Source organism: Anarhichas minor, unplaced genomic scaffold, assembly GCF_050575085.1.
Source record: "Anarhichas minor isolate MPS153535 unplaced genomic scaffold, ASM5057508v1 ptg000040l, whole genome shotgun sequence".
Classification (NCBI taxonomy): Eukaryota; Metazoa; Chordata; class Actinopteri; order Perciformes; family Anarhichadidae; genus Anarhichas; species Anarhichas minor.
The window spans coordinates 8,389,602-8,403,158 of NW_027466486.1; the positions used below are offsets into that span (position 1 = coordinate 8,389,602).

Sequence of the window (13,557 nt, forward strand, 5' to 3'; positions counted from 1 at the left end):
CGAGAGAGCGAGGGTGTGAGAAAGTTTTGTAGGACAGAGATGAAAGTCCTATTTCATGTTTTTAAATGAGAAGCAGAGACATCTTTATTTTTATCGCAATAATTTATATCTATTAGTGCTTCAGTGAGTCATGATGCTCAAAACTGATTCATCGTAAATGGGTTGAGCTGCTAGAAGAGTGGGAATCAATCACAGCTGTCAATCTGTGTTGGAGAGCGGTTTATCCTTCATGTCCAAAGGATGACGCTGAGTGGGCCTTTGAGCTTAGACTTTCTTCGTGATCTTCATGCCCAAGTTTGTTTGTGTTTGTGTTTATGCAACGTTGTCCTCAGATTCAAATAAAAGGCTCGCTGTGTCAATGGTTGGCATGGCGTTTTCTCAACAGCCTGTGTTGCAGCTGACATGGCTAATGCCTTGTTGACTTCAGACATTGATTAACTTACACTGTAGCTGCCACACACACACACACAATAAATAAAACAACCCAAATACACATGCATTCAAAGCCTGAGAGGCACGTACTACCACACACACATATAATGAGAGGCTGAAGAGAGGGTGTTTGGCTTCTGGCTGGTACTGAGGTGACAGCCATGGTATAATTTCCTGTGGCAGATCTCTGCCAGTGAGTAGTGTTGCAGAGGGAAACGCTTCATTACAGCCTCAGTGCTGCCGAAAGATCTGTGAAACAAAACACAGTTGGATAAATAATAAAGATACAACAGGAAATAGAAAACGACTGTGTGGAAACAAAGAGCAGGGCATTTCTGTGAACTTGTGTAAACCTAAAATACTATAATCAGTTCAGTTGGGCTCATCAACAAACTACCATCACTCCCCTGCACATCCCTTCTAGGTTTATTATTTAAATACACTTGGCACTTTTACATTACACTTACATCTCACTTGTTTATAGTCCTATTATCTGTTTGTTTGTGTACTTTATTTTATATTTTACTTTATTTTATATTTTACTGTAAATTTTAATGTTTCTACTTTTTGCACTGTGTTGATTGTTTAATGTTATGCACCACCCGTCATATCAAATTCCTTGTATGTGCAACATACCTGGGCAATACACGGTTCTGATTCTGATTCTAAAGCTTCTGATCAGTAATAAATCCACCTCTGAGTGATTGTTTTTGAATGAAGACAAAAGGGTGTTTTGCTGCCACCTGTTGGACAGATTGTGAAGGTGACAGCAGTCCTCCTCTGTCTATCTAAACAACTGTTTCATGTTGAACAACATAATAAGACTGTAATCATCTTTTTAATAAATTAACCAGCATGCACATTTAAATACTTTTCTTTTAAATGTGTAATCAAAATGTAAATTCAAATGTGATTTTTTTTCCCCCTCTGTGCGTTAAATAAAACACACAGTTTAATATTCTCCCACGTGGTTTCTTCTTACGCTACATGCCCTACTGATTGCTGTCGTAAAAGCAGCCGCGGAGAGCGCTTTAACACGCGCATTGTGTGACAACATGAGGTCGAGCTCTCCTGCGAAGTTGTTCAGCGGGTGTAAAGTTACGAGCGGACAGGACACACCTCTAGAGGGAGTTCCCGGGGAGGTGGAAATAAGGAGCTGATCGCTTCTGCCGCAGAAAAGTCAAGCCTCCTTTTAGTTGGAGCTGAGCGGTCGCCGGAGCCTGCGGCCGTGCGTCTTTTCAGCAGCAGTAGCCGTGCCACGAGAGGAAAATGCCCGAGATGGGCAACTCTTTACGCGCGGCTGCCCTCCTGGCTTTCGTGGTTCTTTCCATTCTGGTGTCACTCTTGATTAGCAGCGTGCAGCAGTTTGGAGCGAGAATATCTTACTTTTCAAATGCAACTGTTGCTGGTGATGAGGAGGAGTTCGCGTCCCTCCGCGGGGCGTTGATTTACCAGCTCAACGAGAGGCGCAAAGAAATCATTCCGCTGCTTTCACCTGATTATGATGATGATGATGATGAAAACGGACTGCCCGGGGAAAGCCGACGTTCTCTCCACAGTGACCAAACACAAGACTCGATTTTGGATTACAGTCTGTGGAATGAGATCACGCATGGCTCCAGGAGAGCGCATATGGATGAAATGGGTTGTGACTCTCTGGTGGACATGCAGGCGGTGGAGATTCTCGGTTCTGGATACACCAAACTGGTTGTCAAAGTGAATCTAGCCGGAGGTCAGCCGGTGGCGTTAAAACTCGTCAATGAGCAGGGGATAGACATGGGAAAGTGTGTGGAGGATTTTAGAGACCCTCGAGGCTGCCGAGAGCTCGTTTCTTACAAGCTGAAGAAAGAAATAGTCCTGTTGCAGAGGCTGCAGCATCCAAACGTCATTAAGGTAAAGTGTTCCCTCTGTCTGCCTTGTGGGCATTCATTTAAAGACTTTTAAAATGGTTTGATACCCTTAAATATTTATGGTTAGGATACTGTCCAAATGCTAAAGCAACATAATGGACAATATATTTGAAAGCAAAGTTGTTGGAAAGTAGATCATTAGAAGTGCTGCTCACTTTAAAACACTGGAGCTAATGCTGTCATATTGCTATTAAGATTTTCCATAATCCATGTAGGCCTTCCCCTGCTCACAGTTTCCTTTGTCTCAAACACACTGAACTGGATGAAAGGCCTCACTGGCTCTGCAGGACCTTCCCATGTAATTAAATTAAATTCACTGACCCTCTTCTGACCTTTGGGTCCAGTTTGGGAAGAGCAGACAATGTGCCTCTGTCCCCTCTACAATCCCTGGTTGCATCTGAAACCCCCACAGAGTTTATTCACTCAAATCATTACAGCCCAATTTAGAACTAGTTTTGAATTGAACCGGCCAGTTTGTTTCTCCAGCAGGCGTGTGACGGCGGTGTGTCCAATGGCTCAACCGATCAATTTCACAAGTATACAGAGCGCATTCCCCTCTAGGCTAATTTGATTTCACTGTCACAAGTCTGAGCTGCAGACAGAACATCATGTCCTCTCAATTCACTTTAAGACACTTTAGCTTGTCGCTTTCTCTAATTTCTACAGAGTAAAAAATGCAAAATCAAACCGTGATTTTGATCCTTTTTTTTTTTTGCTCTACTTCACTGTGACTAACCCACAGTTATTCTACACTTCCACAGCTTAAAGGTCACTGTGCAGGAGCTGCAGGAGGAGGAGGAGGAGGAGGAGGAGGAGAGGATGGAAGAGTCACGGTCATTCTGGAGCAGGGGAATCCTCTCCAGATGATCCAGCTGCTGCAGAGTCCCTGGGAGGACAGATTCAGGGTAAGCGTGTTAGTTCCCGCTTTCAGCTGTCGATACGCATGCCCTGTCATTCATCCTTGACACTGCACTGCTCGCTGAGAGGCTGAAAGTCTCCCTCGCACATATTTGCACGTTATGCGTGTGCAAGCCCTCGCTCCGCTTGGCAGGAGAGAAGGAGGTTGAAAGATGAGGGGGGCGGACATTTGAAACTCCTGGAGTTCTGACATCTGTCCCTCAGTGTATTTGATCAGGCCGTGGTTGGAATGGAGATGGGTCCTGGAGTTAATCCACTGCAGGCTAGGAATGTCATGTCATCCCACACACACACACAGTTTTAGTCAACCCCCATCACAGGTATGCTCACAGTTGGAGTCAACAGAGGCTGAATTTGCACTCCAGGGATCCAGCGTGCGTGTGTGCATGTGTTCACGCATGGATGTGCTTGAAAGGGAAAGGAAGGGAGAACTTTTGGATTAGCAAAAGTAACATCACAGTCTGCCAGTATCATCTCAGCTATGGGCCTCATTTTGCTGCGTCACCCAAATAGCCGTTCATAATACCCCCCTGGAGCTGCTCGGCCCCTTTCGGCTTGGTTGCATCTGCGCAAGCTACAGTAATCCGGGGGTGTTCGGTTTCGCCCAGCCCTGTTATTACAGTGCTTCGATCCCAGCAAGTGACGTCCAAGAGACTCGGAGCATTACCTAGCACCGCAGCTATGTTTGTAGTGTGACAGAATCATTTCATGCTCTGTCAGTGCGTGGCTAATGCCTTTATGTTGCCTTTAGCAGCTTACTTATTTTCTCTTTCTGTTTTATTGTAGGATTTAAAGAGTACTATAAAAGCAGTCTCAGGAAATGGCTTGCAAATGTGGCCGGTGAAACGCCTTAAAAGAGAATAATGCAGTGTTTTTGCAAGACTTGAGGTTTTTATATTTTTCCATTTTTAGCAATTTAGTGACACATTTATCAGGTGTCACCTTTTCAGGAAAAAAACAAGTCGGTGTTTAGAATGTTTTGGTTATTCCAGCATTTTATTAAAGGCTTTTATTTGACAACAAGTAGCAGGTTGGAGGGAAGCATGTAATCCACTAACTTCTGTTAAAAGCACAAAAAACTAAACCCAATTCTAGAGCTGCAAGTCAGGCTGCAAGTAACAATTTTTCTCATTACTGATTAAATCAGACTTTTTTTTCATTAAATAATCTTGTAACTCTTTATTTTAATGAAACATGAAGAAAAAAAAGTCTAGGTTTTCCAATTAGATTTGTTGCTGTTTTTCTATCTTCTATGATAGTAAGCTCAGTACTTTGAGGTTTTGGTCTGTCATCTTGGGCTTTAGGAAATTGTAATGGGCATTTTATTAATTACAAATTGTATGCCTCAACAGATTAATCAATATATAATATTCAGATTAAATGATGATGAAAATAGCAGTTAGTTGCAGCCCTAATTTAATCCATAAAATCCCTACATTACAAAACAAAATAATATTAGATTTGAAATGATAAGAAACAGCAGGAATGAGGCAAATCTCCACATTGGAGAGTTGGAAGCAGTGAATGTTTGCAATTTTTGCCTTTTTATAAATGACTTCTTGTTACAAGGTTTTAGGAGCTGCAAGGACAATATGTTTCTCTTTGACTGCGTTCCTGGGCACTTAAACAAATGGTCATCAATCCAGCTGATCAGGTTTTGGCATGTCCAATCCCCTCCCAGGTGTGTCTGGACCTGGTCAGGCTCCTCCACTTCCTCTCCCAGTCTCCTCTGGGCTCCGTGGCTCTGTTGGACTTCCAGCCCCGGCAGTTTGTCACCGTGTCTGGCGAGCTGAAGCTCACAGACCTGGACGACGCCAGCGCCGAGGAGACCTCCTGTCAGAGGGACGCGGACTGCACCCTCCAGTTTCCGCACAGAAATTTCACTCTGCCGTGCTCGGCACAGGGAGTGTGCGTGGGCTTGAATGAGAAGAGGAACATTTACAACGCCTATAGGTAAGAGAAGTGACAGTTTTACTACATGTTGAACCTGTGATGGATGGATGGAGCAGCATGGATGATTGCTTTAATACAGGCCGAATCGACTGCTAAAACGTTGTTGATAAGACATCTGGAAATGTGCAGTTTGATGGAGGAGTTGTGATGAATAAGTTGGTAGCTTCAATGGGGGGAAAAAGGGAGTCTTCTCTGTTTTAAAATGGACAGCTTTATGGACTGTTTGTTTTAACACCGGGGTGAGACATGTCATGTTCTGTGGGAGCTATGTGATGGGGCTTGTCTGTCTTTCTGTCTGTCTGACTGAGTTGTCTTTGTCTGGCCCCAGGTATTTTTTCACCTACCTGCTGCCTCACCAGGCCCCGCCCGGCTTCACACACCTGGTAGACCACATTATGAACTCCACAGGTGAGGACGAGAGACGTCTTGACGGGACGCTCGCTATTGTAGATCAGAAAGCAAATCACTCCATTATTGCAGTCGTGTAATGACATGCCTCGGTATAAGTCCTTTTTTTAATGAGCTCCACACGATGCTTCCTGACACGTAACAAGGTAATGATTATAATATCTGTTGAGATGACACGACTGGGATTAGACAGGAGAAGCCTAGCAAGGGGGGGAAAAAATCATCCGTATTGTATAGTATGACTTTATGCCTGTAGTCGGTTAGATCTTTTATCCGATTTTAATGTATTGTGTGTGTGTGTGTGTGTCCAGGGGAGCTGAAAGCTGACATCAATCAAACGCTGGAGGCCTTTGAACACATCCTCCTCCTCTACAAGTCTGGCCTGCACCTGGACAACCTGCCTCCATCAATAATCAGAGGTAAGAGCTCGTGGAATGAAGGCTGCTTTTTATAAAGTACAGTAGGCCCTGTTGTAGACTTATTCTTCTTGGAGAGAATGCTTGGCTCTTTTTTTTACCCCCTTTTTTTTTTTTGGGAAAACTCAAAAAACACCTCTGTTTTCAAAAAAAAAAAATGAAGGGGGTGTTTCTCCCTCTCGGGCTGTTTTGACAGGTTTATTAGGCAGCTGGAATGAGAGGACAAGACCAACAAAGTGGGATTAATCCTGCATGTCTCTGGCTCAGAAAGCACAGTCGGCGTTCATTTAAAAAAACAGTGCTGGTATTAAGCAGAGCTATTCTGTTTAACCTTTCATGGAAGTCGTGTAGAGATCTTTTGTCCAACTTTTGAATCGTTTACATAAAAAAACTCTCGTTAACATACTTTTCCCTCTCAGAATAGTTGTATAAAGTGCTTTTTTGGAAACGTTTTGTGTTCTTTCAGTATAAGCACTGAAAGTCCTTCACTTTTCTTCTCCTCCACTCACTCCACTGCAGCCCCCCTCTGTCCCCTCCCGCCATTCCTCTCAACTCTATGAAATATTAATAACAGAATGACTGGCTGCGTTCCTGTGGTGAGATTTTCCGTCCCCCCAGATGCTGGACTGTTTATATAGCAGCGCTTTGTGAATTTAATCACAGATTCAGGGTAAAGAGGCCTGGGCGCTGAGGCTGACACCAGGAGGGAATGTTTTAGCTTAACAAGGAGGTGCCATGAGTCAACCCTGCTGCTGCTGCTGCTGCTTAGTGTGTGTGATAAGACCCCCAGAAATGTGTGTGTGTGTGTATATTATTATTATATTGTGGGTTTTGTTCAAACAGAGGTGGTTTTTGGGTTGAGGAAAAGTCTGGTAACGTTTTTTTAATTGAGTTTAGTCTCGAGGTTGACATGTTGGCAAATAAACACATTCATTTTCTTGCGGAGAGTAAGATGAGATGATTAATACCACTCCCCATACAGCGTCTGTCTGGAAATATGTAGCTAGCGCCAGCAGCCGGTTAGACTGGAAACTGCTAGCCTGGCTCTGTCCAAAGGTTAAAGAATCTGCCTAGCAACATCTTTTTAATATCATATTTTATCTGTTGAAGAGACTTCTTTTAAGTCTCTGCTGGTTGTCCATAAGTCTTTAGGAGGTTACTGCTACCAGCAGTCCAGCACATAACCCCCCCTGTTAAACTGCAAAATGTCTTTTTTACAATTCGTATATTGTACTGATTAAACAAACAAGATATAATGTGTAATTAGTGAGCTTTAGAGGTGGTCTTACGTGGATTTTTACACCATTAGACAGAGCCACGCTAGCTGTTTCCAGTCTTTGTTCGAAGCTAAGATAACCAGCTTCATATGTAGCGTGCAGACATGCGAGTGCTATTCATCTTTACGTCTAACTCTCCCCAAGAAAGCTAATAAGCACAACACAAAATGTCCAACTGTTGCTTTAAATGATTAAACAAAAAACAAAGATTGTGCAATTGTGTATTAACAAACACATGGGCTCATTAATATGTCCCCCCCCCCCTAAAAGGGGAAGAAAGACAATTGCAGCCAAAGACTCAACTAAGCTTGATAAAAGAAGGCGTGTGTGTGTGTGTGTGTGTGTGTGTGTGTGTGTGTGTGTGTGTGTGTGTGTGTGTGTGTGTGTGTGTGTGTGTGTGTGTGTGTGTGTGTGTGTGTGTGTGTGTGTGTGTGTGTGTGTGTGTGTGTGTGTGTGTGTGTGTGTGTGTGTGTGTGTGTGTGTGTGTGTGTGTGTGTGTGTGTGTGTGTGTGTGTGTGTGTGTGTGTGTGTGTGTGATGGAGGGGCTGTAAGAGAAAGACACTCATCAAGTTTTAATTTGAAATTGCTGACAGATGGAGGTTCATTGGTTATGTGGATGTAACTTTTTCACAGCTGAGAGCATTTGTGATTTGATGGAGATGTTGTGTGCTAAAAGGGTGAATTCCTAAAGCACTGCCATAAAAAAAAAAAAAAAATCTTTATATGAATAAGAAAAAAAGGTTGTTTTCCGGCCACTCATCTTAAACACAAAGAGCTTATATTCATATGTGTCTGTCTCCTCAACAGCTGAGGCATGCCACCCTTTTGCTCCCCAACAGGCCTCATTTTTTTTTTCTCCCCTGAGAAGGATCCTCGAAACACTCCTTCTCCTTGTTCCCTTTGCTCAAACCAGAAGGCAGATCCTCGTGTCCTTTTCCTCCTAACAATACCCCCACACACATACACCAGCTCCTGCCATTTAGGAAGGTTAACAGTTTGTAGCAGTGTGCCTCCTCCGTACGGACTCACAGACTAGGCTTTTGTCCTGCTCTGGTGTGTGTACGTGTGTGCATGCTTCTTTCTCGTGGCTCCTGCTAATGTGTAGCAGATGATTTAAGAGCAGATCCACATGAAGTCTGACTGAAAGACTTATGATGATGAATGTAACACAAATGTTCGGGCAGGAGGAAGGTGGAGTGAAGAGATTTTTCAGTGTGGAACAACAGCTCGTTGGAGAAAAAAAAATGGCTCTAAATGGTGTGCAACTATTTCTATCTTTGGGTTTTTGAAGTTCCAGCTTGTCAGTTTCACCCGGTTTTATGCTTTTATTTCATGCTTGTGAAAGTAGATTGAATATCTTTTAGGTTTTGCACGGACAAAAGAAGCTATTTGAAGCCATCATCTGGAAAGTTATGATTATAAGAAATTGTGTTTTTTCACCATTTCTCACTTTTTTCAAACCAATCAATTCAGAAAATAATTGGGAGGTTAACCAATGAAAATAACCGTTAGTTGCATCCCTATTGGTCATAAACACTGGCAGTAATAATTAGAAGGTAACTCAAAAGGTTCATGTTTTTTGGTTTCTTGGTAACATATACATGCATCAGAGAAAGAAAAATATTTACATTATACATTCTAAATGCAATATATGTGTATACATTTCTTCCAGGACACAAAGGTCCATGTAAATGACACAATCACTCTTAGGCTCTAGTTTTTTGTAAACAAACCATTCTGTTGCTACTACTGCCAGCTAATGCCCACTAGACATTATAATCGATGTAACAGCCAAAAATAAGTTCATTTATCTTTTAAACTATTTTTTGGAATACCTTTGAGTCAGAAAAGCTCTGTAGTTGCATGACAAAGATGCTATACTTTCACCTTCAACCTTATTTCTTTGTTGTTCTTATCTGTATTCTCTTCATTCGATGCTGCACTCTATCAGTTTCCCCACAGGGATCGTTAAACTTTCATCTTATCCTCAGAGAGCGCTTCAAAAATCTTCCAGTCGTGTCATGTATTGAAGTTGCATCTCGTCCTTTGTGGTTAGATTACACCGTGATGCGAGGTATGGGGACCTCTGGGAACGCGGAGTACCGCTGTTGGCCGTCCTACAGCCAGCAGGGCTGCGTGCTGTCGGTCCACAGCGCCAGAGAGGCAGCGTTCATCTGTAACTCCCATTCTCAGTGCAACAGCTTCACTCTGACCGGGCGGAAGACATGGACTGGTTAGTAAAGCCAACGATGAACTCCACCTTTCATTTCCTCTGCCTCGAAGTTTGTCAAATGTTTTCCAGCTCGCTTTAGTCTGTAAAACTCATTACACAAATTAAATCAACCAGATACTGAAAGCCCTCTATAATAAGCATGTATAATTACCCACAAAATCATGTCTGACTAAGACTGCTGAGTAAACATAGTCAGCAGCTGCTCTTTTAATCTTTCGATGAAGCTTTTAAATGTTGAAATATATACAGTTATTAAGTATATCGAGTCGAGGCATGCTATGCTATTGAAGTTGCAGATGTGTTTAACGTGCCTCTTTTTCTCCCTTTTCTTTTTTGTCCGTGCTGTGCAGGTCGGCTCCTGGCCTCCTTCAGCAGCAGCTTCAGTCATCTGGTGCCTGATGGGACATCAGAGGTGTATGTGAAGAAAACCAAAGCTCCTGAAGCTTCAACAGTGTGACACAAGGACCTAACGGAACCAATCCAGCACCAGTCGAGCTGAGTGAGATGAGAGATAAAACGCAAAAAAAAAATGTTGCGCTTAAGATGAGCACTGCGTCCTCCTTGTGAACACGCTGCTCGGCTCTGTGGATTTGCAGGAGGAGCGTAGAGGCCGGGCTGAGGAGGTCGTTTGAAGCGAGGCAAGTGAATGTGATGTATTTATAGGGCTTCTGCTCAGTGACTGTTTGATCTGCTTGCCAGCTCACTGCCTCTGCCAACTACTATTTAAAGGGATTTCCCTTCAGGTACAATTAAGCAGGGAGAGCCTTGTGCCCTCAACATGTTTCCTTTTTTCTTTTCTACCTTGTCTTTATTTGCCATGTGTGTCGGCTTTCGTTGTGAGGCCGGGTCCCCCTAGTATGATTTTTAAGCCAAAGAGGTAATAAGAACAGCCGCTGCAGCTCAGCGTTTGAAGCCCGAGGACGAGAAAAGAAAACTAGCTCTTATACAAATACACTTTGATGTTAATGCGCTGAGGTTGCGGCTGCTTTTTCATGGTTCCCTGGCTTAGCTGCGCTGCGGTATGAGATGGCAACAACCATGTAAGCATTTCCACATTAACAATGGGCAAAGATGATAAAAACCATTCCCGAGCAGTCTGTCTTTACATACTTTTGTAAACTTAGTTCATATTGCTTAGTGCATAAATATTTATATGATGAAATGTAATTGTTCTTACATGATTGTGCATTTTAGCTTACATGCACCTTGTGGGTGAAACTTTTATTTTCAATGAAAAATTATTCACTTCAGTGTTTTTTTTTATACTTCACTTTTTGTAATTGTACAGTTTTACAATTTTGTAATTGTATAAAGGTATTGTTTCTACTTTTTGCTGTGATTGTCAAATGCATTTTTTATTGTATGAAGCCTAGCTGTAACTAACCGCCTGTTTATTTCTCATTAGCACCTTTGCGTGTGTGTCAGCGGGGGAGGTGAAACTTGCATGTGTATACTGACCTGGTTTTTTGTGTGTTTTAAATCCTTTATCTGCTCACATGCCCCCACATCTACAATCTCTAGCCCATCTGAATGAAACCTACGGTGCTCCGCATAGTTTGCACAATACCAGAGGAATGCATTCAAATGCCACGTCATGCTGAGCTCATTATGAGCCTTAATTAATACATGTAAATTGGCTTACTTACCTTCCCATTCTCATGGTGAGAGAGCGGGGGCATTACTGTTAGACAAAGGCAGTCATCGGGACAATCAGAGCTCAATCTGCGGTTTGCACACGAATGGGCTTGCCATCTGTGCCTGCCAGGAGGAGCTGGTTGAGATAAGGACAGGACTGCAGGGTGGCAGGCTGAAGGATTTGTAAAGTCAGGACTTGTAGCAGCCACAGAGTCTGGTGGGAGAGAAAGAGCAGACCAAATACCAGGGATGTCCTGATATGAGCCAGATACTTTCGTAATAGCTCATCCCACACTCTTCACATATTCCTATTGCTGTTAGGTGGGGAATCAAATTGAAGAAATACAAAATAATGCAAAAACAATGTATATCTGTGACTATAATGACTGATTTGCCATTGAGCTATACCATTACTACTAACTTGAAAGGGCACGTCCTGTCTACAAATTACACTTTTATGGCTGAGGCACCGGGGAGGCCTCAGGGTCCTCTTTGCCTCATGTTGGCCCCTTGTTGTCTGAACAAAGCTGGCTGATTAGAGTCTGATTGTGGAGATAAGAAAGTCTGAGTCGGATTAGATCAGAACAAACCAACTCACTGGACCAACACGGCAGGATTGACTAGAGGGACTGGTTGGATGGTGGGGAAGTAATCCCCCACAGTATGTTTGTTTTATCTGAGCTATTGTAAACAGACTTAAAACCTCAGTAAAAAAAACTGCAGACAGACACAAAAATCTACAGCATGCGATATCTTTTCCCCAGCATGGGGAGGGCATGACCCGTCCTACTCTGCCTTTAATTTGCTTACCCTGATAATATTAACCTAACTAACCAATCAATGACGGTTACGAGTACTAGCCAATTAGAGGCGGAGTAAGGCGGGTCATGACCTAGCCTAAAAAATAAAAATGGTAAAGCTGCCATGAGCAGTTTGTTAGCTTAGCAAAATTACAGCTAGTTGTTTTTGTACGGATTAAACAAAGGTACACGGTGTTAATCAGTGATCTTTAGAGGTGCCGGTAGGTGGATTTTGTTTTCGCAGAGCCAGGTTAACTGTTAACCTCGGTTTCCAGTCTTTGTGCTAAACTAAGCTAACTGGCTGCGGGTGGCGGCTTCATATCACACAGGCAAGACAGAGGGGCCAATCTTCTCATCTAATGCTCATTAAGAAAACAGTTATTTTCCCAAAATGTCAAACTATTTAATTAGTTTAGTTTCTCTAGTATACAGATGCAAGTTAGGAGTCAACAGTTAAAAGCAACAAAAGTAGCTAGCTGATTAATGGCCGACTCCGTAAACTGGTCACTCAAAACGTTTAAACCATTTTTTCACAAGTACGGTCTCCTTAGTGATAATAGCGAACACGCTCCCGAGTGATAAGCTTTACTTTATTAAAATGTACGGCTGCTGCTCATCATCCTCAACGTCGACTCGCAGAAGAAAATGTCTGACTGGTTTTGTGACACTCCTTTTGACAGAGCTAGTGGCTGTTCTTGCATTGCCTGTATAGCTTGCACATGTTGTTTTATGATCAAATGTTTTGAAACAAATGCAGAGCAGTGATTGTATTCATCTTTCATTCAGTTGAATTTAGTTTGTATTCACAGTCAACGACACATCTTTCTTCATGTTCCTGGGGTTGGTGAATCATGGACATCAGAATCTGCGGTTGTTTCAGAGGAAGTATTCAAAGCGTAGTTTTTGTATTCTCCGCTGAGTCTGAAAGTATTCCCTTTCTTCCCTCTGACTTTGTTTATTTAGCTGGAAATATGTGTGGAGGTCTGAAGGTTGAGCTGCTCTGAGCCTGTTTGTTTTCTCATGAAAGTCATTTTGTTGTTTAGGGATGTTTTCATATTTGCATCGCGGTGAAACTTTCAAAACAATCATGGTACTGCTCTCCTCATGTTCATGTGTGGTACACTGGTCCTCTGTTTTTAACCGTGTAATTGACAAGTTGGTCCTTTATTTTTATTTTTTAAGGTTCAGCGAATGAGTGGGGGAGGAGAGAGTGTTTTTTTTTACTCAGCTCCATACCCCTCCATTTCTGTTTTTTTAAGTTTCCAGTTTCACCCGACTGGTTTCCGTCAGGTTTTATTCATGACCTCCATCTGGAAATAATATATGTTCATGAAAACAAGCCATCAGCAATTTTAGGGAAAAGTTTTGTGTGCATGTGTGTGTGAGAGAGTGCAGGGAGAGGGACATTAGGGGCCTCTTCTGTAGAGTTCAGGCTCAACCAATGTAACAGTGTTAGTGCAGTGAGAAAGACATGTATGAATGAGTAAGCTAAGAACCGAAGCCTCCAACCTCCTCTCTTAAAATCCTGCTGCTATGCATTTGTGGTCTGGCTTAAGTCTTTGATTCAAATGCAAA

At 42.7% G+C, this 13,557-nt stretch overlaps 1 protein-coding gene across 1 annotated transcript; it reads left to right on the plus strand.

Moving 5' to 3' along the window:
• Positions 1–1,701: 1,701 nt before the first annotated feature.
• On the plus strand, positions 1,702–10,004 carry pkdccb (protein kinase domain containing, cytoplasmic b). Its single transcript, XM_076108551.1, has 7 exons — positions 1,702–2,325; positions 3,104–3,247; positions 4,942–5,213; positions 5,542–5,621; positions 5,933–6,040; positions 9,371–9,547; positions 9,898–10,004. Exons 1-7 carry the CDS (start codon positions 1,702–1,704, stop codon positions 10,002–10,004), a joined length of 1,512 nt encoding a protein of 503 aa, XP_075964666.1.
• Positions 10,005–13,557: the final 3,553 nt, after the last annotated feature.